The sequence below is a fragment of the Pan troglodytes genome, chromosome 18, assembly GCF_028858775.2.
Source record: "Pan troglodytes isolate AG18354 chromosome 18, NHGRI_mPanTro3-v2.0_pri, whole genome shotgun sequence".
Taxonomy (NCBI): domain Eukaryota; kingdom Metazoa; phylum Chordata; class Mammalia; order Primates; family Hominidae; genus Pan; species Pan troglodytes.
The window spans coordinates 55342635-55367464 of NC_072416.2; the positions used below are offsets into that span (position 1 = coordinate 55342635).

Sequence of the window (24830 nt, forward strand, 5' to 3'; positions counted from 1 at the left end):
AAGTAAAAGCAGAGAACAGAAACAAGGTGAAGGGGTGGGTGAGCAGGAAGTGAGATGAAAAGCAGAGGTTCAGCAGCCAAAACAAAAGTGAGATAAAGTAGTGAGCAAGGAGGCAGGGCGCAGTGGCTCACACCTGTAATTCCAGCACTTTGGGAGGCCGAGATGGGTGGATCATTTGAGGCCAGGAGTTTGAGACCAGGCTGGCCAACATGGTGAAACCCTGTCTCTAATAAAGATACAAAAAAATTAGCTGGGGCATGGTGGTGCCCACCTATGATCTCAGCTACTGGGGAGGCTGAGGCAGGAGAATGACTTGAACCTGGGAGGCGGAGGTTGCAGTGAGCCGATTTTGCGCCACTGCACTCCAGCCTGGGCAACAGAGGGAGACTCGTCTCAAAAAAAAAAAGTAGTGAGCAAGGACCCCATGGCCAGCAAGATCCAGACCAAACCACTAAGGGGAAGCTCTTCAGAGATGGGCATGCGCATTAGAGAAAAAGTATCTTTCACATAATCCTGCATGATTATCAGCTACTTAAGGTTCGTGCATATGGGCTGTATATCATGCATGTACTTAAAATTATGGGATAGAGGAGACACAGAAATGCACAAGGGCCCAAAGTAACTGAGCAACACACCTATCAATCAAAAGCCAAACACTGGCTAGAGATTAGGCAGCCTTGTGACGAGAAGAAAAAAACTCATGAAAAGACCCAAATGACACCAAGCTGATGCTGATCTCATCTGCAGAGGTCAGTCCGCTCCCACATCCGTGAGTGGACACTGCACTTCTTACCCTGTTGCTGCTTTGCTTTGCTTTCCATGTGTGTCTCCTCCAGTTCTTTGTTTGGGACACCAAGAACCCAGAACTGCATGGCACCATCCAGTAACAAAACCAGCCTGGTAGGTTCTCCAAAAGTTAAACCTAGAGTTACCATATGACCCAGCAATTCCATTTCCACATATATGCCCCAAAGAATGGAAAACATGTTCACAAAAAAACTTGCACACAATTGTTTGTAGCAGCATGATTCACAAGAGCCAAAAAGTGGAAATAGCCCAAATGCCCATTAGCTGATGAATGGATAAACAAAATGGGTCCATCCATACAGTGGAATATTATCCAGCAATGAAAAAGAATGAAGTGCTGATACATGCTACAATACAGACGAACTCTGAAAACATTAAGTGAAAGAAATCAGACACAAAATGCCTCGTTTTATATATATGATTCCATGGGTATGAAATACCCACAAAAGATAAACCCATAGAGATAGAAAATAGATTCACGGTTGCCAGAAGTTGGGGATAGGGGAAAATGGGGAGTGACTGTTAATGATATGGGGTTTCTTTTTGTGGTGATGAAAATGTCGACCGGGTGCGGTGGCTCATGCCTGTAATTCCAGCACTTTGGTAGGCGGAGGCAGGAAGATTCCTTGAGCCCAGAAGTTTGAGACCTGCCTGGGCAACATGGTGAAACCCCATCTCTATTAAAAAATAGTCTCGGGCTGGGAGCGATGGCTCACCCCTGTAATCCCAGAACTTTGGGAGGCTGAGGCTAGTGGATCACTTGAGCCCAGGAGTGGGAGACCAGCCTGGGCAACATGGTGAAATCCCATATCTGCTAAAAATACAACAACTGAGGTGGGAGAATCACCTGAGCCTGGGGAGATCGGGGCTGCAGTGAGCTGTGATTGTGACGCCGCACTCCAGCCTGGGCGACAGAGTAAGATACCGTCTTGGAAAAAAAAAAAAAAAAAAACGAAAGAAATCAGTGGTTGAAGTGTTCCTCTCAACCCCATACAGAGCCTCTCCTGGGGCACCCCCTGCGTCTGCTGAAAAGAGGAAGCTCCGAGACAGCTGTTCAGGGCAGGGGCTTTCTTTTTAAATCTCTGTGGATATATAAAAGCCCAGCCACCCTACTTCTAGGAATTTGCCCACCAGAAGCATTCCCCCTTGCAAGTACACTCAAGGAAGGTTATTTTGACATTATTCTATAAATGAAAAAGACTGGAAAAACCCAAAATATCCATCAGTAGGGGACTGGCTATAGGCATTATGGTATATCCATATCGTGGAAAACCACCCAGCCAATAGAAATAACACGGTTTGGCTAGATGTTTTGATAGACGCATTTTACGTGAAAAAAGCAAGGTGCAAAACAGGTTTTTGTATATCTTATCTGCTGCTCTTCCTTCCTGCCTCCTTCTTCCCTCCTTTCTTTCTTCCTTCCTTCTCTCGCTCTTCCATCCTTCCCTCCCACCATCCTTGCCCCCTTCCCTCCTCCCTCCTTCCCTCTTTCTTCCCTCCCTCCCTCCCTTTCTTCCTTCCTTTTTACCCCCCTGCACCTTCCTTCCTTCCATCCCTTCCTCCCTCTCTTCCTCCTCACTTCCCATCTTCCTTCCTTTACACAGAAGCTTGCGATATGCATAGCCTATTTCTGAAGGACAAACAAGAAATCATTAAGCCTGTTTGCCTCTGAGGAAAGGAAATTAAACCTGGCATGGGGGTGAGTAGCATCTCAGAGGTGGGAAAACTGCTTTTCATTCTACCCCTTTTGTAATGCATGAATTTAAAATTTTATCTTTTTGCATAGGTCAGTCATGCACATGGAAAAATGTTCAAATCATACGTAAGGGCATTTGGTGGAAAGTAAGTCTTCCCCTCTGAGCACCTGCCCCACCCACTACCCTGAGTCCTTGGAGGCAACTAATAGAGATTGTTTGTGTATCTTTCCACATATAAACTATACACTTGTGCAAATACACATTTATATGTTATTGTGTATTTTTAGTGTGCTAAAATATACGTAACATAAAATTTACCATCTAAACCATTTTAAGTGTACAGTTCTCTGGTATTAAGTACATTCACATGGTTGTGTAACCATCACCACGTTCCATTTCCAGAATGCTTTCATCTTCCCAAAATGAAATTCCACCCTCATTAAACAATAACTCCCCATTCCCCACCTCCCAGACCCACCCTGGCAGCCACCATTCTCCTTTCTGTCTCTGTGAATTTGACTGCTCTGGGTACCTTATATTAGTGGAATCATATCCTGTTGTCTTTTTGTGACTGGTTCTACAATTTCTTTTCTTTTTAAAGCTGAATAATTTTTTTCTTTTTCTTTTTCTTTTTTTTTTTTTTTTTTTTTTTGAGACAGGGTCTCACTCTATCACCCAGGCTGGAGTGCAGTGGCGCCATCTCAGCTCACTGCAGCCTCCACCTCCTGGGTTCAAGCGATTCTCATGCCTCAGCCTCCCGAGTGGCTGGGATTACAGGTATGCGCCAACATGCCCGGCTTAGTTTTTTGTAGTTTTAATAGAGACAAGGTTTCGCCATGTTGGCCAGACTGGTCTTGAACTCTGGACCTCAAATGATCTGCCCACCTCGGCCTCCCAAAGTGCTGGGTAAGGCTGAATAATTTTCTATTGCATGTATGTACCGCATATATTTTGTTTTAAATTGAGATTTCATAGTTATATATATTTTGGGGGTGCATGTGATATTTTGATAACTGTATACAATATGCAATGATCAAATCAAGGTAATTAGGATATCCATCACCTCAAACATTTATCATTTCTTTTATTTTTTATTTTTTATTTTTTTTACTTTTTTGGGACAGAGTCTTGCTCTGTCGCCCAGGTTGGAGTGTAGTGGCGCAATCTTGGCTCTCTGCAAGCTCCGCCTCCTGGGTTCACGCCATTCTCCTGCCTCAGCCTCCCGAGTAGCTGGGACTACAGGCGCCCGCCACCACGCCCGGCTCATTTTTTGTATTTTAGTAAAGATGGGGTTTCACCATGTTAGCCAGGATGGTCTCGATCTCCTGACCTCATGATCCGCCCACCTCAGCCTCCCAAAGTGCTGGGATTACAGGCGTGAGCCACCGCACCCGGCTTATCATCTCTTTATGTTGGGACCATTATAAATCTTTTCCAGGCTGGGCGTGGTGGTTCACACCTGTAATTCCAGCACTTTGGGAGGCCAAGATGGGCAGATCACGAGGTCAGGAGATCGAGACCATCCTGGCTAACACGATGAAACCCCATCTCTACTAATAATACAAAAAAAAAAAAATTAGCTGGGCAGGGTGGCGGGTGCCTGTAGTCCCAGCTACTCAGGAGGCTGAGGCAGGAGAATGGCGTGAACCCGGGAGGTGGAGCTTGCAGTGAGCCAAGATCGTGCCACTGCACTTCAGCCTGAGCGACAGAGCAAGACTCCGCCTCAAAAAGAAAAAAAAAATATATATATATATATATATAAATCTTTTCCAGCTATTTTGAAATATATGATACATTATTTTTAACTATAATCTCCCCACTCTACTATCAAATACTAGAACTTACTCCTTCTATCCAACTGTATTTTTTACTTCTTAACCAATTACTGTTTATCCCCCCCCCATACCTCTCCCTTGCCTCTGGTAACCCACCATTGTACTCTCTACCTCCATGGGATCAACTTTTTAGCTCCGACATATGTGGGAACATATGATATTTGTCTTTCTGTGCCTGGCTTATTCCACTTTACGTAAGGACCTCCAGTTCCATCCATGTTGCTGCAAATGATGGGATTTCATTCTTTTTTATAGCTAAATAGTATTCCATTGTGTGTATACACCACATTCTTGTAATCCATTCCTCCATTGGTGGACACTTAGGTTGATTCCATATCTTGGCTATTGTGAACAGTGCTGCAATAAACATGGGTGTATGGACATCTTTTGATATAGAGATTTCCTTCCTTTTGGATAAATACCCTGCAGTGGGATTCCTGGATCATACATATATCACATTTTATGTATCCACTCATCAGTTGATGGACATTTGGGTTGTTTCTACCTTAATGTATTTTTAATAAACACATTAATTTAAACAAAAGAAGAAGGAAGGTTGAGGAAAAGAGGGTTAGATCTGGGAGCTTTCCACACATTGCAGCGTGGACAGAAGGATAACACCAGCATAAAACACCTGACAGGAGGAGAGAAGACACCCCCATCAAAAACAGCTGCCCTCTGTGTCTCTGGTGATTCCCCACCTGCAGCCCCAAGAGGAACTCCCCTTTCCTTTCTTTGAAAGCTGGTTCCCCGTGTCCTTTTTGGCCATGGCATTGAATGCCATGCCTGCTCTTCTCCAGCTCCCAGGAGGTCAAGGGCACTGGGGGTGCAAAGGTTGCTGGCCCCCAGGTGTGACTTACCTTCCTTGTAAGCCAAGGGAGAGGGGTAATGGGGAGGGGGGCTGCTGCAAAGGCTGAGCCAGCAGCAAGGACTTGGAGCCCTGCTGAGTCCCTGGGGACTCAGGGGCTCTCCAGGGGGGAGCCCCTGAGCCCACCCATGGAGGGACCTTGGCCTTGGAGTGCCCCCTGTAAGAAAACCCCAGGTTCAGATGAAGAGCCACCAGGCCAATTCTCTGTCACTCACTTTCAGTCCTCCAACAGCCGCCCATAGGCCACAGGATGACTTCCACATTTAAAGATTTCTTCTCCGCCACCCCAAGTTTTTATTATGAAACATTTTATTCTTATTTATTTTGTTTTTTCTTTCCCCCCACCCCAACACCTTCAGCTGCCTTTATATGATACATTTTAAATATTCAGGAAAGTCCTTAGAGTAGTTCAGTGATCACCAGTATATCCACTGCCAAGCTGCAACATTGTTGATGCTCAGTTTACCACATATACTTAGTCTCTCCTTTCTCTCTCTGGGAGATATGCACACACACACACACACACACATATACACACTATACACACATATACACATACATCTATGTCTACACATGCACATATGCATATATATAAACACATGCATACTACATACACATCCATATATACACACATATACAGACACATGTTACATAAATATTCATATATATACACATAGATATGCACATACATCTATAGTTATACCTACATACATATATACACACTACATACTCATCCATATATATACACACACATATATAGATATGTACATACATCTGTAGCTATACACACATATATGAACATACATTACATACATATTCATATATATACACATATATAGATAGGCACATACATCTATAGTTATGCATACACATATGTCTACACACATATTGCATACATATCCATATATGTCTACACACATTTTTTTCCCATGAACTCTTTGAAAGTAAGGTGATCATGACCTTTATCTCTAAATACTTCAGTGTTTTATGACCTTTATCCTTAAATACTTCATCTTCTAGGAATGAGGACATTTTCCCACATTACATTGAAGAAAATCAACAATAAAGCACTAATATCTACTATAATATCCAGCCCATATTCACATTTTCACATGTCCCCGCTGGTTCCCAAAAGATCTTTTTAGAGCTGTTTTTTTCTTTTCCTTTTTTTTTTTTTTTTTTTTTTTGAGATGGAGTCTTGCACTGTCGCTCAGACTGGAGTGCAATGGTGCCATCTCGGCTCACTGCAACCTCCACCTCCTGAGTTCAAGCAATTACCCTACCTCAGCTTCCTGAGTAGCTGGGATTACAGGTGCGCACCACCACACCAGGCTAATTTTTGTATTTTTAGTAGAGATGGGGTTTCACCATTTTGGCCAGGCTGGCCTTGAACTCCAGACCTCAGGTGATCCACCTGCCTCGGCCTCCCAAAGTGCTGGGATTACAGGCGTGAGCCACTGTGCCTGGCCCCCTGTTTTTTCTTTTTCTTTTCTGAGATAGGGTCTCACTCTATCACCCAGGCTGGAGTGCAGTGGCGTGATCTTGGCTCACTGTAACCTCCACCTCCTGGGCTCAAGTGATCCTCCCATCTCAGCTTCCTGAGTAGCTGGAACTACAGGCGCATGCCACTATACTCGGTTAATTTTTTTTGTATTTTTTGTAGAGAGGGGTTTTCACCATGTTGCCCAGACTGGTATTAAACTTCTGGCCTCAAGCGATCCTCAGACCCACAAAGTGCTGGGATTACAGGCATGAGTCACCGTGCCCTGACTGTTTTTTCAAAACTAGGATTCAATCAAGGTCCATGTATTGCATTTGGCTGTTATGTCTCTTAAGCCTCTTTTAATCTTAAATGTTCTATTCACTTTATTATTTTTTTAAAACAACATTAACTTTTTTTAAAATTTTGGATATAGAGTCTCACTTCGTTGCCCAGGCTGGAGTGCAGTGGCACGATCTCGGCTCACTGCAACCTCCTCTTCCCAGGTTCAAGTGATTCTCATGCCTCTGCCATCCAAGTAGCTGGGACTACAGGCACGCACCACCACACCCAGCTAAATTTTTGTATCTTTAGTAGAGATGGGGTTTCACCATGTAGGCCAGGCTGTTCTCAAACTCCTGACCTCAAGTGATCTGCCTTCCAGGGCCTCCCAAAGTGCTCACAGGCTTTAGCCACAGCGCCGGACCAACATTAACTTTTTGATGATCTGAGGACTGTTATCCTGAAGAGCATCTGGAAGGTTCCACCTTCTGGGGTTGTCTGATTGCTTCCTCACAGGGCCATTTATCTTTTTACTCTAGCCCCTGTATTTCTTGTCAACTGGTAATTAATACTAGGGACTTGATTTGATTGTAGGGGAGCACCTTTTAAAAAATGATGAAACTGTGAATCACATACATTTACCATTGTAACCATTTTTAAGTGTACAGTTCAGTGGAATTAAGTACATTCACATTGTTGTGCAACCATCACTATCATCCACCTCCAGAACTTTCATCTTGCAAAATGGAGACTGTGTCCCCATGAAACACTAACGCCTATTCCCCCACCTCCAGCCCCTGGCAACCACGATTTTGCCTTCTGTCTCTGTGAATGTGACTATTCCAGGTTCCCCAAAGCAGTGGAATCATACAGTGTTTGTTCTTTTGTGACTGGTCCTGGGTCATGGCTTTTGAAAAGAGGTCCTCCGAGATGATGCCGTGCACTTCAGATTGCATCCTAGCAGGAGCTCACAGGAACCCTGCGGTCCCTGCCTGCCAGCCTCTCCACTCAGCTGTGCTCTGCATCTCTACCCATTCTGTCTCTACCCACACTGTCTCAGCTGTTCAGCCCTCTCACTCTGTCTGGGCCTTTGCATTTGCTGTGCTGCCTGGCAGGCTCCTTCCTATCTTCTTTTTTCTTTTTTTTTTTTTTGAGATGGAGTCTCGCTCTGCCACCCAGGCGGGAGTACAGTGGTGCGATCTCGGCTCACTGCAATCTCTGCCTGCCTCCGGGGTTCAAGAGATTCTCCTGCCTCAGCCTCCCAAGTAGCTGGGATTACAGGTGCATGCCACCATGTATGGCTAATTTTTGTATTTCTGGTAGAGATGAGGTTTCACCATGTTGGCCAGGCTGGTCTTGAACTCCTGACCTCAAGTGATCTGCCTGCCTCAGCCTCCCAAAGTGCTGGGATTACAAGCATGAGCCACCATGCCTGGCCTCCTTTCTATCTTTGAATTTCAGCTGAAATGTCACCCCGTTCTAGAGGCCTTTCCCGACTGCCTATCCCAAAGCTGCTTCTTTGTTTCATTCGCTTCCCGGTGTTCCTCCCAGCCTGACATTACCTTGTTTGCCATGTTTGTCTGTTGTGGAAGACAAACTCCATGAGAGCAGGGGCCCCTGCTCTCCTGTTCAGGCTGCCTTCCCAGGCTCTGGCGGTGCACTTGGCACATAGTAGGTGCTTGTATGAGCTTCCTCTGGCTGCTGTAACAAATGACCATGAACTAGGTGGCTTAAAACATCACAAATTTATTATCCAATAGCCTGGGAGGTCAGAAGTCCTAAATCAGTCTCAGTGGACTAAAATCAAGGTGTGGGGAGGGATAAGTTCTTTCTGGAGGCTCTGGGGGAGAATCTGTTTCCTTGCCTCTTCCAGCTTCTCCAGCCCGCCTGCATCCCTGGGTTCACAGTTCCACGTCACTGGGACCTCTGCTCTGTCATCCATCATCTCTTCTGACTCTGACCCACAGCCTCCCTCTTGAAATAACTCTGTGATTGCCTTGGGCCTGTCTAGATAATCCAATAAATCTCCCTCTTTAAAGATCCTAGGTCAGGTATGGTGGCTCACACCCATAATCCTAGCACTTCAAGAGGCCGAGATAGGAGGATTGCTTGAGGCCAGGAGTTCAAGACCAGCCCTGGCAACATAGTGAGATCCCCATCTCTACAAGAAATAAAAACGAGCAGGGCGTGGTGGCACACACCTGTAGTCCCAGCTACTTGAGAGGCTGAGGCAGTAGGATCACTTGAGCCCAGGAGGTCAAGGCTGCAGTGAGCTGTGATTGCACCACTGCACTCCGGCCTGTGTGACAGAGTGAGATCCTGCCTCTAAAACAACGACAACAACAACAAAAATCCTAAACCCTAAACAGTCACATCTGCAAAGTCCTTTTTACCATGTAAGGTAACATATTCATAGGTTTTGGGGATTAGAATGTGGACATTTAGGGGGGCCATTATTCTGTTTACCACAGCGTTCAATAAATATTTGCTGAATGAAGGAATTGGATGAATGGATGGGTCCCTTTCTACATGGAGTCCCAAGTTCTGAGTTCCAGGCCTGGCGTAGCCTCTATGTGGCTGTGTGAACTGGGCAAGTCCTCTCTCTCTGAACCTCAGTTTCCTCCTTCATTAGATGTGTTCTTTTTTTTCTTTCTTTCTTTTTTTTTTTTTTTTTTGAGATGGACTCTCATTCTCTCACCCAGGCTAGAGTGCAGTGGCGCAATCTTGGCTCACTGCAACCTCTGCCTCTCACCGGATTCAAGCGATTCTCCTGCCTCTCAGCCCCCCAAGTAGCTGGGATTACAGGCGCATGCCATCACACCCGGCCAATTTTTGTATTTTTGGTAGAGATGGGGTTTCTCCATGTTGGCCAGGCTGGTCTTGAACTCCTGACCTCAGGTGATCCACCTGCCTGGGCCTTCCAAAGTGCTGGGATTACAGTCATGAATCACTGCACCCAGCCCATGTGTTCTGAGCACCCAACATGTGCCTGATCCTCAGAGGGCCCTGGGAATGCCAAGAAAAATGAAGGGAGAACCCAGCCTCCTAGAGCTTGGAGTCTGACTTCTAGGGAGGGGCTTGAGAAAGAGAAAACCTGACCCAGTCTGCTCAGGGCCACATTCCAGGTCCCCTAGAAGGCTTTGAAGTCCTGAGAGGGTGTGCTTACCAAGGACGTGACATTTCAAACAGCTTTGACGCTTAAGTAGGAGTTTATGTGGTAGAGATGTGGAAAGTGACATTAAAGGCCAGGGACAGGCCACAGTCCCTTTTGAGGAAGTGTGAGGAGTGTGGTGTGATCCCTCAGGGGAGGGAGACCAGTGGGGAAAGGCCTGTCCGGAAACGGGGCCTTGAAGGCCACAGACAGGAGCCCGGGACCTGCCTTTAGGTGAATGGGGAGCCACGGCAGGGTTCTGAAGCAGGAGAGAGAGTGTGTAGCTCTGGACCACTCACGCTGGCTGCTGCAGGGTGGGGATGGCATTGAGGGGGCCAGCATCCCAGCCTGAGGTGGAGGTGGCCTGGACTGGGCAGGGACAGTGGGGTTGGAGAGAAGGAGCAGATCTGAGAGAGATTTAGGAAGCAGAATCAACGGGACATGGACATGGTGAGGGACTGAGACAGGAGTGGGGGCGGGAGAGCCCGGCAGCCACTGGGAAGGAAGATCAATCAGGCAGGACAGAAGTGTGGGTAGATGCTTTCCATAAACCGTTGAGAAATCCACAACCTGGCCCAAATGTGGACTTTACGAGAAGCCCAAGATGGGTCAATGGGTCCATAGGCCTCTCCCATTGAAGAGAGATCAGTAATGCCGTCATTAAGGGTACAAGACAGGCCTCAATTCTAGGTGAGGGTTGGTCCACGTTCTCACTTGATTTACAACCAGTGAAGTCAACAGAGCTGTGAAACCATCTCCCCCATTTCCAGATGGGGAAACCAAGTCCCAGAGACACCCAGACATGGCCAAGGCCACACAGTGCAGAGACCCTGGGGAGCACAAGCCTCTAAGAGGGGGATTTTACAAGTCTGTCTGAAACCAGAGGAGAGGACAGGGTTGAGGGGGGGCTCCCCTCTGAGTGGTTCCCCGCCAAAGAGAATTTCTCCACTTTGGAGGAAGTGGGAGATAGTTCTTCTTTTGAGATGTGAATGTCAAGTGACTCTGGGCACCCCGGTGACTAAGAGGTAAGTAAGTGAGGCTTGTGGGTGGAGCCAGCACCTTAAATAGCAGGTCTTCCTATGTCCCTTTGCAGACACCTGGGCTGAGACATACAGGACAGAGCATGGCTCGCCTACAGACCACACTCCTGGTTGTCCTTGTCCTCCTTGCTGTGGCGCTTCAAGCAACTGAGGCAGGTGAGGCTGGGGAGCAGGAAGACCCCCTACAGAGGCCAGGGCAGACGGTGGGGTGTCTTCCTCATGTCTTGGACAAGCACTGGACCAAGAGCAGAAGACCTCAGTCTGCTGTTGGCTCTTGCGGCCTTCGGCTAGTTGCAGTGCTTCTCTGGGCCTCAGTTTACAAGTCTGTTGAATGGGCAGTCTTGAAGACTTGGAGTCTAGGATCTGTCTCACCTGGGTTGGGGGTTGTGGTGGGCATAGCCTCGGGATCTCCTGCCCCAGAAAACTCAAGCATAGGGCCCTAGGGGTGTGGGTGAGGAGCTTCGAAGGGTCAGGTCTGAGTGGGGGAAGGCAGGGCTGGGGCAAGGGGTTCTCCCTTGGAAAGCTGGTGCTGCCCTCCCACCATCCATTTTTTAAAATGTTATTATTATTATTTTTTATTTTATTTTATTTTATTTTTTGAGACACAGTTTCACTCTTGTTGCCCAGGTTGGAGTGCAGTGGGGCAATCTTGGCCCACTGCAACCTCCACCTCCCAGGTTCAAGCGATTCTCCTGCCTCAGCCTCCTGAGTAGCTGGGATTACAGGCATGCACCACCACGCCTGGCTAATTTTTGTATTTTTAGTGGAGACAGGGTTTCACCATGTTGGTCAGGCTGGTCTCAAACTCTTGACCTCAGATGATCCTCCCATCTCGGCCTCCCAAAGTGCTGGGATTACAGGCATGAGCCACTGCGTCTAGCCTAAATTTATTTTTTATTTCATTTTATTTATTTATTTTTTGAGATGGAGTCTCTGTTGCCCAGGCTGGAGTGCAGTGGCGCAATCTCGGCTCACTGCAACCTCCACCTCTGGAGTTAAAGTGATTCTCCTGCCTCAGCCTCCTGAGTAGCTGGGATTACAGGCACCTGCCACCATGCCCGGCTAATTTTTGTATTTTTAGTAAAGATGGGGTTTCACCATGCTGACTGGTCTTGTCTCGAACTCCTGACCTCAAGTGAAACTCCCATCTTGGCCTCCCTAAGTATTAGGATTACAGGCGTGAGCCACTGCTCTGGGCTCACTATCCATTTTTGTCCAGAACCTGTCCTCAGCATGGATTCCTGACTCCTCTTCTCCACCCCACTCTATACTTTTGCTGTGTTGGGTGGAGGAGTGAGCACTGGAGTGGGGTCGGGCAGCTATAAACAAGAATTGCCCCCAGCTGCTGGGCTTTCTGAGCACTTTTCATGCATTAAAGACCCTCTGAAGCTGGTAATGTTATTACCCCTTTGGTCAGAGGAGGAAATTGGGCCTCAGGCTACAGCTGATGCTTAGTTGTTCTGAATCCCTGCTCCTAGAGCTGACTGTCCCAGAGTGTAGACATTGGACCCTAAGTGGCTTCTCAAAAGCTCCAAGGGTAGGGTCTTGGAGGGCTCAGAATCCTCTGGTCACCATCCTTCCACATGAGAACAGAAAAACTGCATCTCTTTCCTGGAGCCTGGAGAAGCCGAGATCAGGGGCTGGAGCCGAGGGTGACCTCTCTGGTCTCCAGCTTGTGAATTCACTGGGGACCCCTCCCCTAGGCCCCTACGGCGCCAACATGGAAGACAGCGTCTGCTGCCGTGATTACGTCCGTTACCGTCTGCCCCTGCGCGTGGTGAAACACTTCTACTGGACCTCAGACTCCTGCCCGAGACCTGGCGTGGTGTGAGTAGGGAGCTGGGGCCACAGGGCCTTAGTGGGCCTGACGGGTACAGCCTGGGATGGCCCAGGTGCTGGTGGGTGGGACACACCCAGGGATGAGTGGGATGTGGCAGGGCTACCGGATGCCTGCCAGGATGGCTTGGCTGGAAGAGATGGCTCAGTTCAGGCTTGGGTGGACTACAAACAAAAATAATGTGATCATTTAGCCACTATCATCAGGCGCTTACTAGGTGCCAGGCAACATGTCAGGTTCTGAGGATGCAGAGCTGAGTGAACAGGGTGCCACCACAGTGTGGGTATGGCAGTAGGTAGTCAGTAGCTGTGGCATCTAGGGTATTTGGGTATAGCAGGTATAGGAGTATACCTAGTGCCACTGAGTCAGCAAAGATGCTCCCAGGTTCTGGGCAAAAATGGATGGTGAACCAGGTGTGGTGGCTCATGCCTGCAATCCCAGCACTTTGGGAGGCCGAGGCAGGCAGATCACTTGAGGTCAGGAGTTTGAGATCAACCTGGTCAACATGGTGAAACCCCATCTCTACTAAAAATACAAAATTAGCTGAGTGTGATGGTGCGTGCCTGTGGTCCCAGCTACTTGGGAGGCTGAGGCAGGAGAATCATTTGAACCTGGAAGGTGGAGGTTGCAGTGAGCCGAGATCGCTCCACCTCACTCCAGCCTGGGCAACAGAGGGAGACTCTGTCTCAAAAAAAAAAAAAAAAAAAAAAAAAAAATGCTCACACCAGAAGTGTCTTGGATCCTCTCCAGGCTCCCAGAAGTCCAAGGCAGCCCATTTTGACCAGAAGAATAACATTAAGAGCTAAAATTTCCAAGGTGCCTCCCGAGTGCCAGGCCCTGTTCTGATCATTACCTGTGTTAACTGGTTTAATTCTCACAACAATCCTATGAGGAAGTTCAACGATTCCCATGGTAGAGATGGAGAAACAGGCTTAGCAAGGGACAGTGACCCGCTCAAGGCTGCCCAGGCTGGAGCCAGAACTCACTCCTGGTTCCTCGTTCAGGGCTTTCTCCTGAGTTTCTTGTTCTCCTTTGCTTCTTTCTCTGGCTTCTTTGCCTCCTTTTCCCTGGCCTGGGGCCTGCACCTGCACCTGGCTGGGTGACAAGTCCTGCCCTCTCTGCGGTAGCCTCTCTGGCTGCTTCTCCAACTGCTCAGAGCCTGCTGCCTACCAAATCTCACACCTGGGGAGGCTGGGTTTGGGGACTCATGACCCACTTTGGGCCTCTATTATCTTCTTATCTTCCTCCTCCTTATTGCTGACACCATCTCTTAGAGGGATCTGCAGGTGAATAATAAAAAAGGCTGAAGCAGGAAGCCCTCCCAGAGTTCTTGTCTCTTTAACTCTGAGCCTCAGTTTCCCCAACAGTATAATGAAGTAATAACCTAAACTTATTTGACTTATTTGTATTTATCAAACACATAGAGAGTGCTTGCTAAGTGCTAGGCTCTGCCGTAAGCACTTTATAAATATGAACTCATTTAATCCTTGAAACAATCCTATGCAGTAGGTGCCATCGTGACCCCCTTTTCACAGGTGAGGAAATGAGCACAAAAAGGTTAGGGGGCCTCTTGAGCATTACAGGGCACAGTAATAGTAAGAGGAAGGTGAAGAGCTCAATGTCTGGCACATAATAGATGCTCAATTGCTGGGCATGTAGTGCTTCTCAGTTACTTGGGAGGCTGAGGCAGGAGGATTTCCTGAGCCCTGGATTTTGAGGCCAGCCTGGAAACTTACTGAGACTCTGTCTTTATTTCATTTTTTTAAATAAAAAAGGCTGAGTGCAGTGGCTTACACCTGTAATCTCAGGACTTTGGGAGGCTGAGTTGGGAGGATCACTTGAGACCAGGAGTTCAAGACAAGCCTCAATAGAGTGAGACCCTGTCTCTAAAATCAATCAATCAATCAATCAAATCATATGTGATCACTGGATTTTGAGCCAGAAGGGACCCTAGAAAGAATGTGTCTGGAGGCTCAGAGTAGTTAAGTGATATTATAAGACTCTTGGGGATTCTGGCTTGGCGCAGTGGCTCACTCCTATAATCCTAGCCTTTGGGAGGCCGAGACAGGCAGGATCACTTGAGGTCAGGAGTTCAAGAGCAGCCTGGCCAACATGGTGAAAACCCATCTCTACTAAAAATACAAAAATTAGCTGGGTGTTGTGGCAGGCACCTGTAATCCCGGCTACTCGGGAGCCTGAGGCAGGAGGATCGCCTGAACCCGGGAGTTGGAGGTTGCAGTGAGCCAAGATCGTACCACTACACTCCAGCCTGGGTGACAGAGACTCCATCTCAAAAAATAAAAACAAAACAAAACAAAAACAAAAACAAAACCCAACTCTTGGGGATTCTATTTCATGGCCTGATCTGGAACTCAAGGCTGGGATTAAAGAGCTGAGGGTCCTGGAAGTCCTTGCTGCCTCTTCCTCTTTTTTTTTTTTTTCTTGACACAGGGTCTCATTCTGTTGCCTAGGCTGGAGTACAGTGGAGCAGAGATCTGGGCTCACTGCAGCCTTGACCTCCTGAGTCCAAGCAATCCTCCCACCTCAGCCTCCCAAGTAGCTGAGATCACAGGCAGATGTCACCATGCCTGGCTGACTTCTACGTTTTTGTAGAGACAGGGTTTTGCCATGTTGCCCAGAATGGCCTCAAACCCCTAGGCTCAAACAATCCTCCTGCCTCGGCCTCCCAAAGTGCTGGGATTACAGGTGTGAGCTCCTGGCCTCCTCTTCCTCTTGAGAAATATTCTTTTCACACCACAGGTGGCTTGTAAATTTTGAACCACTCTATTTAGCAGATAATGTCATATGTAGTAGGTGACTCATAAATGCTGAGCCCTACATAAAGTAGGTGGCTCATAAATGCTAAGCTCCCGAGGGTGTGGCATCCTTGCTGCGTGCTAATGTTGCTGCATTGTCTCTGGGGTCTCCTCCTTCCAGGTTGCTAACCTTCAGGGATAAGGAGATCTGTGCCGATCCCAGAGTGCCCTGGGTGAAGATGATTCTCAATAAGCTGAGCCAATGAAGAGCCTACTCTGATGACCGTGGCCTTGGCTCCTCCAGGAAGGCTCAGGAGCCCTACCTCCCTGCCATTATAGCTGCTCCCCGCTGGAAGCCTGTGCCAACTCTCTGCATTCCCTGATCTCCATCCCTGTGGCTGTCACCCTTGGTCACCTCCGTGCTGTCACTGCCATCTCCCCCCTGACCCCTCTAACCCATCCTCTGCCTCCCTCCCTGCAGTCAGAGGGTCCTGTTCCCATCAGCGATTCCCCTGCTTAAACCCTTCCATGACTCCCCACTGCCCTAAGCTGAGGTTAGTCTCCCAAGCCTGGCATGTGGCCCTCTGGATCTGGGTTCCATCTCTGTCTCCAGCCTGCCCACTTCCCTTCATGCATGTTGGGTTCTAGCTCCCTGTTCTCCAAACCCATACTACACATCCCACTTCTGGGTCTTTGCCTGGGATGTTGCTGACACCCAGAAAGTCCCACCACCTGCACATGTGTAGCCCCACCAGCCCTCCAAGGCATTGCTCGCCCAAGCAGCTGGTAATTCCATTTCATGTATTAGATGTCCCCTGGCCCTCTGTCCCCTCTTAATAATCCTAGTCACAGTCTCCGCAGATTCTTGGGATTTGGGGGTTTTCTCCCCCACCTCTCCACTAGTTGGACCAAGATTTCTAGCTAAGTTACTCTAGTCTCCAAGCCTCTAGCATAGAGCACTGCAGACAGGCCCTGGCTCAGAATCAGAGCCCAGAAAGTGGCTGCAGACAAAATCAATAAAACTAATGTCCCTCCCCTCTCCCTGCCAAAAGGCAGTTACATATCAATACAGAGACTCAAAGTCACTAGAAATGGGCCAGCTGGGTCAATGTGAAGCCCCAAATTTGCCCAGATTCACCTTTCTTCCCCCACTCCCCCTTTTTTTTTTTTTTTGAGATGGAGTTTCGCTCTTGTCACCCACGCTGGAGTGCAATGGTGTGGTCTTGGCTCATTGAAGCCTCTGCCTCCTGGGTTCAAGTGATTCTCTTGCCTCAGCCTCCCGAGTAGCTGGGATTACAGGTTCCCGCTACCACTCCCAGCTAATTTTTGTATTTTTAGTAGAGACGAGGCTTCACCATGTTGGCCAGGCTGGTCTCGAACTCCTGTCCTCAGGTAATCCGCCCACCTCAGCCTCCCAAAGTGCTGGGATTACAGGCGTGAGCCACAGCGCCTGGCCTCTTCCCTCTCCCCACCACCCCCCCAGCTTTTTTTTTTTTTTATGGCAGGGTCTCACTCTGTCGCCCAGGCTGGAGTGCAGTGGCGTGATCTCGGCTCACTACAACCTCGACCTCCTGGGTTCAAGCGATTCTCCCACCCCAGCCTCCCAAGTAGCTGGGATTACAGGTGTGTGCCACTACGGCTGGCTAATTTTTGTATTTTTAGTAGAGACAGGTTTCACCACATTGGCCAGGCTGGTCTTGAACTCCTGACCTCAAGTGATCCACCTTCCTTGTGCTCCCAAAGTGCTGAGATTACAGGCATGAGCTATCACACCCAGCCTCCCCCTTTTTTTCCTAATAGGAGACTCCTGTACCTTTCTTCTCCGTTTTACCTATGTGTCGTGTCTGCTTACATTTCCTTCTCCCCTCAGGCTTTTTCTGGGTGGTCCTCCAACCTCCAATACCCAGGCCTGGCCTCTTCAGAGTACCCCCCATTCCACTTTCCCTGCCTCCTTCCTTAAATAGCTGACAATCAAATTCATGCTATGGTGTGAATGACTACCCTTGACTTGGTATTATAAGCTGGAGTTATATATGTATTTGAAAACAGAGTAAATACTTAAGAGGCCAAATGGATGAATGGAAGAATTTTAGGAACTGTGAGAGGGGGACAAGGTGGAGCTTTCCTGGCCCTGGGAGGAAGCTGGCTGTGGTAGCGTAGCTCTCTCTCTCTCTGTCTGTGGCAGGAGGCAAAGAGTAGGGTGTAATTGAGTGAAGGAATCCTGGGTAGAGACCATTCTCAGGTGGTCGGGCCAGGCTAAAGACTGGGATTTGGGTCTATCTATGCCTTTCTGGCTGATTTTTGTAGAGACGGGGTTTTGCCATGTTACCCAGGCTGGTCTCAAACTCCTGGGCTCAAGCAATCCTCCTGGCTCGGCCTCCCAAAGTGCTGGGATTACAGGCGTGAGTCACTGCGCCTGGCTTCCTCTTCCTCTTGAGAAATATTCTTTTCATACAGCAGGTATGGGACAGCAGTGTCCCAGGTAAAGGACATAAATGTTACAAGTGTCTAGTCCTTTCTGAGGGAGGCTGGTGCCGCTCTGCAGGGTATTTGAACATGTGGAATTGGAGGAGGCCATTTCACTCCCTGAACCCAGCCTGACAAATCACAGTGAGAATGTTCACCTTATAGGCTTGCTGTGGGGCTCAGGTTGAAAGTGTGGGGAGTGACACTGCCTAGGCATCCAGCTCAGTGTCATCCAGGGCCTGTGTCCCTCCCGAACCCAGGGTCAACCTGCCTGCCACAGGCACTAGAAGGACGAATCTGCCTACTGCCCATGAACGGGGCCCTCAAGCGTCCTGGGATCTCCTTCTCCCTCCTGTCCTGTCCTTGCCCCTCAGGACTGCTGGAAAATAAATCCTTTAAAACAGTGTCTGCTTTGGTTTCCTGGCATTTGCTGTCCCTGTGAGATGGGGCAGGGGGCACCATGATCCCCTCTATCCCAGTGGGGAAGCCTTCCCATTGAAATAGGTGGTGACTTGCCCAAGGTCACCCTGTGAGTGGTGGGAGTCAGGGCTGGACACAAGGGCCTGGGAGGTGGCTGCACAGGTGCTGATGGAGAAGCCCAGACATTTGTCCCAGAGTTCCCAGCCCACCTTGGGACCAGCTGTCAGAAGGATTTGATGAAACCATTAAAGCAGTCCCCACATCTCGAGCTTTCAGCAGCATAATCACTCAGCCACTCAGCCTTCACCTTCCCCCTGCACGGGCAGACACTGGAGAAAGGGAGGGAGTATTAGTCAGAAAAGGCTACCTCCTGCAACAAACACCTCCAAATCTCAGTGGCTCAACTCAGCAGAAGCTATTTCTTCTCACATGAAGTCTAATCAAGCATTCTCAGTCTTAGGCAACCTTCCACGTGGTCATTTCAGGGACCGAGGCCCCTTCCTTCTGGTACAGCCAGCGTGGTCACAGGCAGAGGAAATGCTAAGCACACGTGGGCAATCCTCCTTACTGGCCAGAAAAGATAAGCTGGGAGAGCTGGGTGCGACTGGGTCCCAGGGGCCCTGGAGGTGGCGGCAGGGGTGGCCCCCTGGTCATGCCCATCCCTTCTCCCATCCTGGTCCTGCAGGAGTGCCCCGATCTCCCCATCCTCCTCTCCAGAGCTGTTTCTGTGCTACTTCCGGGGCTGGGGAGTCCCTCGTGTCCCTCAAGAACAGCACAGGCTCCCTGCTCTCTGGGGCACAGGGTCCTGGCCACCTGAGGGCTTGTGGAAGGTGGGGACAAGGACACCCCCATTCTCACCACCCCCACCCCACCCCAGAGGAAATTTTTGCTGTCCAGTGCTACCCATTTTTTTTTTTTCTCATCATTACTCTAGTTATCCCTCAGTCCAAGACCTTCCCAGCTCTCTCTGGCCTGTGAACAGCATCCTCATTCTTCACTCCCGCTTCACAATTCTCTGCAGTTGGGCCCAGCCGCAGCCTCCATTGGAGCCAATGGCATCCAGCCATTCCTCACCCCTGAATACGTACTGTGCCTTCCACCTTGGTGAGGCTTTCGCCTCTGCCTGGAATGGTCTGTCAAAATCCTGCCTAGGTGCATGCGGCAGGGTGCCAGCCCAGCATGCCACAGCTGACTTGCAAATCACAAGGGGACTAATTCTTCTACAATAAAGATGTCTAGCAATCACCCATCGATCCATCAATCCCATCCATCCAAGGAAAATTGGAGCAACTGGTCCATGTGAAGTGTACAGTATTACTCATAATAGATTCTTGCCAAGAGTATGTAGCCTGGGTCTAATCAAGCCTTTAGATCTAACTTTCGGTTTACAGGAAATAAATAGGATAGAGGAACAAATTAGTTGACATCACAAGGAAATAACTAAATAACTAAATTAAGAATGAGAACACCGTATAAGACAATGGACTTGACCTCGCTCTTTTTTTTTTTTTTTTTTTTTTTTTTTTTTGAGGCAGAGTCTCACTCTGCCGCCCAGGCTGGATTGCAGTGGCGTGATCTCAGCTCACGCCACTCCAGGGTTCAAGCAATTCCCTAGCCTCAGCCTCCCAAGTAGCTGGGATTATAGGCGCATGCCACCATGCCCACCTAATTTTTGTATTTTTAGTAGAGACGGGGTTTCACCATGTTGGCCAGGCTGGTCTCAAACTCCTGACCTCAAGTAATCTGCCTGCCTTGGCCTCCCAAAGTGCTGGGATTACAGGCATGAGCCACCACACCCGGCCGACTTGACTCTTAAGAAAGTTGAAGTCATTAAAAAATGTGCAAGTGGTCTATGTAGACTCAAAAATACCCATATGCAGTGCATGAACCTAGATCAGATCCTCGTTCAAAAGATAAAAGCAAGGAGGGAATAAAGGAAAGAAAGAAGGAAGGGAGGGAGGCGCCAGGTGTGGTACCTCACGCCTATAATTCCAGCACTTTGGGAGGCCAAGGTGGGCAGATCGCTAGAGCCCAGGAGTTTGAGACCAGCCTGGGCAACATGGGAAAACCCCATCTCTACAAAAAAAAAAAAATACAGTAATTAGCCAGGCATGGTGGCGTGAGCCTGTGGTCCCAGCTCCTCAGGAGGTTGAGCTGGGAGGATCGCTTGTGCCTGGGAAGTCGAGGCTGCAGTGAGCTGAGATTACACCATTGCACTCCTGCCTGGGTGACAGAGAGGGACCCTGTCTCAAAAAAAGCCGGGCGCGGTGGCTCATGCCTGTAATCCCAGCACTTTGGGATGCCAAGGTGGGTGGATCACAAGGTCAGGAGATAGAGACCATCCTGGCTAACACAGTGAAACCCCGTCTCTACTAAAAAAAAAAAATACAAAAAAAAAAAAAAAAATTAGCTGGGTGTGGCGGCGTGCGCCTGTAGTCCCAGCTATATTTGGGAGGCTGAGGCAGGAGAATGGCGTGAACCCAGGAGGCGGAGCTTGCAGTGAGCCGGGACGGCACCACTGCACTCCAGCTTGGGCGACAGAGCGAGATTCCGTCTCAAAAAATAAAATAAAATAAAATAAAAATAAACGAATAAAATAAAAAAGAAGGGAGTGAGGGAGAGAAGAAAGGAGGCAGGAAGAAGGAAAGAGGGAGAGAGGAGAAACTACAAAATACATTTTGGGGACAATTGGAGAAATTTGGGTATGAACTGGGTGTTAGATGACATACAGGAATTATTGTTAATTTTGTTAGATGGGATAATGATATTATATTTATGTAAGACAATAGCTTTATTCTAAGGAGATGCATGCTGGAATATTTAGGGGTAAAGTGTCAAGCATCTATAATTTACTTTGTAATGGTTTGGCTAAAAAATAAAAATAAAAAAGATAAAACAAATATTAAAAAATGCTAATCATTGGTGGTAGAGGTTTTGTTTGTTTGTTTGTTTGTTTGAGGCAGAGTTTCTCTCTTGTTGCCCAGGCTGGAGTGCAGTGGTGCAATCTCGGCTCACCGCAACCTCTGCCTCCCGAGTTCAAGCAATTCTCTCCCAGCCTCCCAAGTAGCTGAGATTACAGGCACCCGCCACCACACTCGGCTAATTTTTTGTATTTTTAGTAGAGACGGGGTTTCACCATGTTGGCCAGGCTGGTCTCCAACTCCCGAGCTCTGGTGATCCACCCACCTCGGCCTCCCAAAGTGCTGGGATTATAGGCGTGAGCCACTGCGCCCAGCCATTGGTGGAGATTTGAAAGTCTTTGTACGATTCTTTCTTTTGTATTGTTGAATATTTTCCAAAACAGAAATTTTAAAGAGACAAAGCAAAATTCTGCCCATCTTCAGATGGAAAGATCATCTCTCTCACCCACCTTTCTTGTTTCCCCAACAAGCATGCAGTTCTCCCTTCCTGCCCGAGCCCACAGCCTCTAGCCCTCTGGTAGGGCTGGCAACTTCTCTCTCCTACTGAGCTACAGCTCCTGGGGGCAAGGACTTCAGCTCACTTGCCTTTGTGTCCCCCATCCCACCACATTGCCCGGCACACACCAGGCTCAATAACAGATACTAATGCCTCCTGCATGCCAGGCACTGTGAAAGTCCTTAGTTTTATTCACTGTCACGGTGGCTTGATGAGGTGGCTGTTTGCATCCCATTTTACATATAGGGAAGCTGAAATGCAGAGAGAGGTTAAGTCACTTGCCCAAGGGAACACCCCTTATCCGTGGTGGAGTCCTGCTGATGTATTTATTTATTTTTTTCAGACAGGGTCCCCACTCTGTGCCCAAGCTGGAGTACAGTGGCATGATCATGCACTCAATGCAGCCTCAACCTCCCTGGGCTCACTTGATCCTTCCACTTTAGCCTCCTGAGCAGCTGGGACTGCAGGCACAGGCCACCACACTAATTTTTGTATATTTTTTGTAGGGAGGGGGTTTCACCATGTTTGTAGAGAGGGAGTTTTGCCAGGCTGGTCTCAGATTCCTGGGAATCTGTCTCGGCCTCCTGCCTCGGCCTCCCAAAGTGCTGGGATTACAGGTGTGAGCCACCACATCCGGCCTGGAGTCCTGTTTAGCCTTGGGTCTGGCTAGCCTGAAAGCCTGGTTATTGTGTCCAGATTAAATCTAAATTCAGTTCTTAACATCCTAATGAGATAGATGGGGGTGATCATTCCCATTTTATGGGGGTAGAAGCTGGACCTGGGGAGGGTAGAGGGTGCCCAAAGGGTCGAATGAGGAAAAGCAGAGCCGTGCTTTGCATTTTCGCTTCTATTTTATGCCAGGCTCTGAGCCGTACCCTATGGACATAAACTCACTTAGTCTTCACATTGGTCCTCGCAGTGAGGGTGCAGGCAGGTGGTGGACCCTACTGGTCTTGAGCTCAGACCTCAGAGCCAGCTGGCTGGGACGAATCCAGGATCCCTCATTTCCTGGCTGGTGAACCTAAGAAAACGTCTTTTTTTTTAGACAGAGTCTCACTCTGTCACCCAGGCTAGAGTGCAGTGGCGTGATCTTGGCTCACTGCAACCCTCTGCCTCCCGGGTTCAAGCGATTCTCCTGCCTCAGCCTCCCAAGTAGCTGGGATTACAGGTGTGCACCACAACCAGCTAATTTTTGTATTTTTAGTAGAGACGAGGTTTCACCGTGTTGGCCAGGCTGGCCTCGAACTCCTGACCTCAGGTGATTCACCCACCTCAGCCTCCCAAAGTGCTGGGATTACAGGCGTGAGCCATCGCACTCGGCCTCCTCCTCTGTTCTTACATGAACAGAGCAGAAAGAACACGACCTCAGTTTTTATCCCTCCTTGTCCCTCTCTGGGCCTCAGTTTCACCAGTTATAAAAAGAGGGATTGGACATTGGGAATGAGAAGGCTACTAGCTTCCCATGTGCACAGGCCAGGACAGATTCTCTGAGCATGAGTGGACCTTGGCTGCTGCCAAGGGTGTTCCACTACTTCAAGAAGTATCTAGCCTCCTAACCCCTAACCCCATGCACCAGGCAGCCCATTGGGTTGGGGGGGGGGCGGGGGGGGGTTGAGGAGAGAGAGGTCCCTGGCCTTGGGATCTGTGGCCCCTCTGCCCAGCCCAACTGGCTCATAGCGTGGGATGCTGGCTCCACAACTGGTTTCCCTCAGATTGGCAGCCTGGAGACACCAGTACAGCTCAGTCCTAGACCAAGGCAGAGCTGCTGACTCTTCTGGAGTCTCAGAGATTGTTGCCACTGCCTTTAGGGAAGGCTGCCATGAAGGCAGACGGTGTTTTAATGTGCTCCCAAGGCTGGCAAGCCTCTGCACCCTTCGGTGAGAGCCTGTTGGAGGGCCGGTGCTGGGAAGCCCTCTCCCCAGTGCACTAGCCCAATGCTCTCTATGGGCAGATAGAGAACTCAGGCCCCACGAGAGGCAAGCCTTATCCAAGGCACGGCTACAGAGTTGAGGAGCCAAGAGCCACAGAGTTATCGGGGATGGGTTGGCAGCCACCTTGTTCTTTGGGCTAACAGGGGCCAGAGCAGAGGTGGGAGTGGGTGCAAAGCAGGGAGCGGGAGACCGGGAGGTGGAGGCAGGGAGGCCAGGGCTCTCTCCTGGGTCCTGAGCTGTCCACATTCTGCTAATTATGGTGGTGGGAGGGGGGTTCTCCACTCTGATGCTGTGGATAACCTGGGGTGGCTCCGGGCCTCAGTTTCCCCATCTATCCATATGAAGTTGGACTCAATCCTTCTTTCAGCAGACCCTGCACCAAGCCCCTGCTGACTTCAGGCTCCCTGCTGGGCTCTGGAGATGCATAGATCAACAAGGTCCCCCAGGAGCTTGGGATTCTAAGAGGGGAAATTTAGGGGTCCATCCTGATGTGGGCGAGGCATTCTCTGGATCAAAGAAGAACTTGTCAGACCCAGGATGGAGGGGCCCTGAGTCTCTCCCGGCCCCTTGGTGCCCCGCTCTCTATTCCACGGCCTGCTGGCCTTTTGTGTGTTGCCCACTTAGGATCAAGGGCCCCAGGCCAGATCCTAGGGCATGTTCCCAGCTCGTGGCAGGAGAGGAGGCCTTTGTACCCAGGCAGGCCCGGTCCAGCCTCCCGGGGAAGGTCCCAGTATGACAAGCCTAGGATGGTAAGAAGCCCAGGGACACAAAGCCGGCTTGGTTCCTTGGCAACATCCTGAGGAATCCAGCGGCTGCACACTGGCTCCCTTCCTCTCCCCTCCC

The 24830-nt window shown here is 49.1% G+C and overlaps 1 protein-coding gene across 1 annotated transcript; it reads left to right on the forward strand.

Moving 5' to 3' along the window:
* The first annotated feature begins 10346 nt into the window (after window positions 1–10346).
* On the forward strand, window positions 10347–18623 carry CCL22 (C-C motif chemokine ligand 22). Its single transcript, XM_001136513.8, has 3 exons — window positions 10347–11316; window positions 12864–12987; window positions 15935–18623. Exons 1-3 carry the CDS (start codon window positions 11244–11246, stop codon window positions 16017–16019), a joined length of 282 nt encoding a protein of 93 aa, XP_001136513.1. The 5' UTR covers window positions 10347–11243; the 3' UTR covers window positions 16020–18623.
* The last annotated feature ends 6207 nt before the right edge of the window (window positions 18624–24830 follow it).

Coding starts and splice junctions, on each gene's coding strand:
- CCL22 (XM_001136513.8), top strand. CDS start 11,244: ATGGCTCGCCTACAGACCACACTCCTGGTTGTCCTTGTCCTCCTTGCT. Junction 11,317..12,863: donor GCTTCAAGCAACTGAGGCAG/GTGAGGCTGGGG, acceptor CCCCTCCCCTAG/GCCCCTACGGCGCCAACATG. Junction 12,988..15,934: donor TGCCCGAGACCTGGCGTGGT/GTGAGTAGGGAG, acceptor TCCTCCTTCCAG/GTTGCTAACCTTCAGGGATA.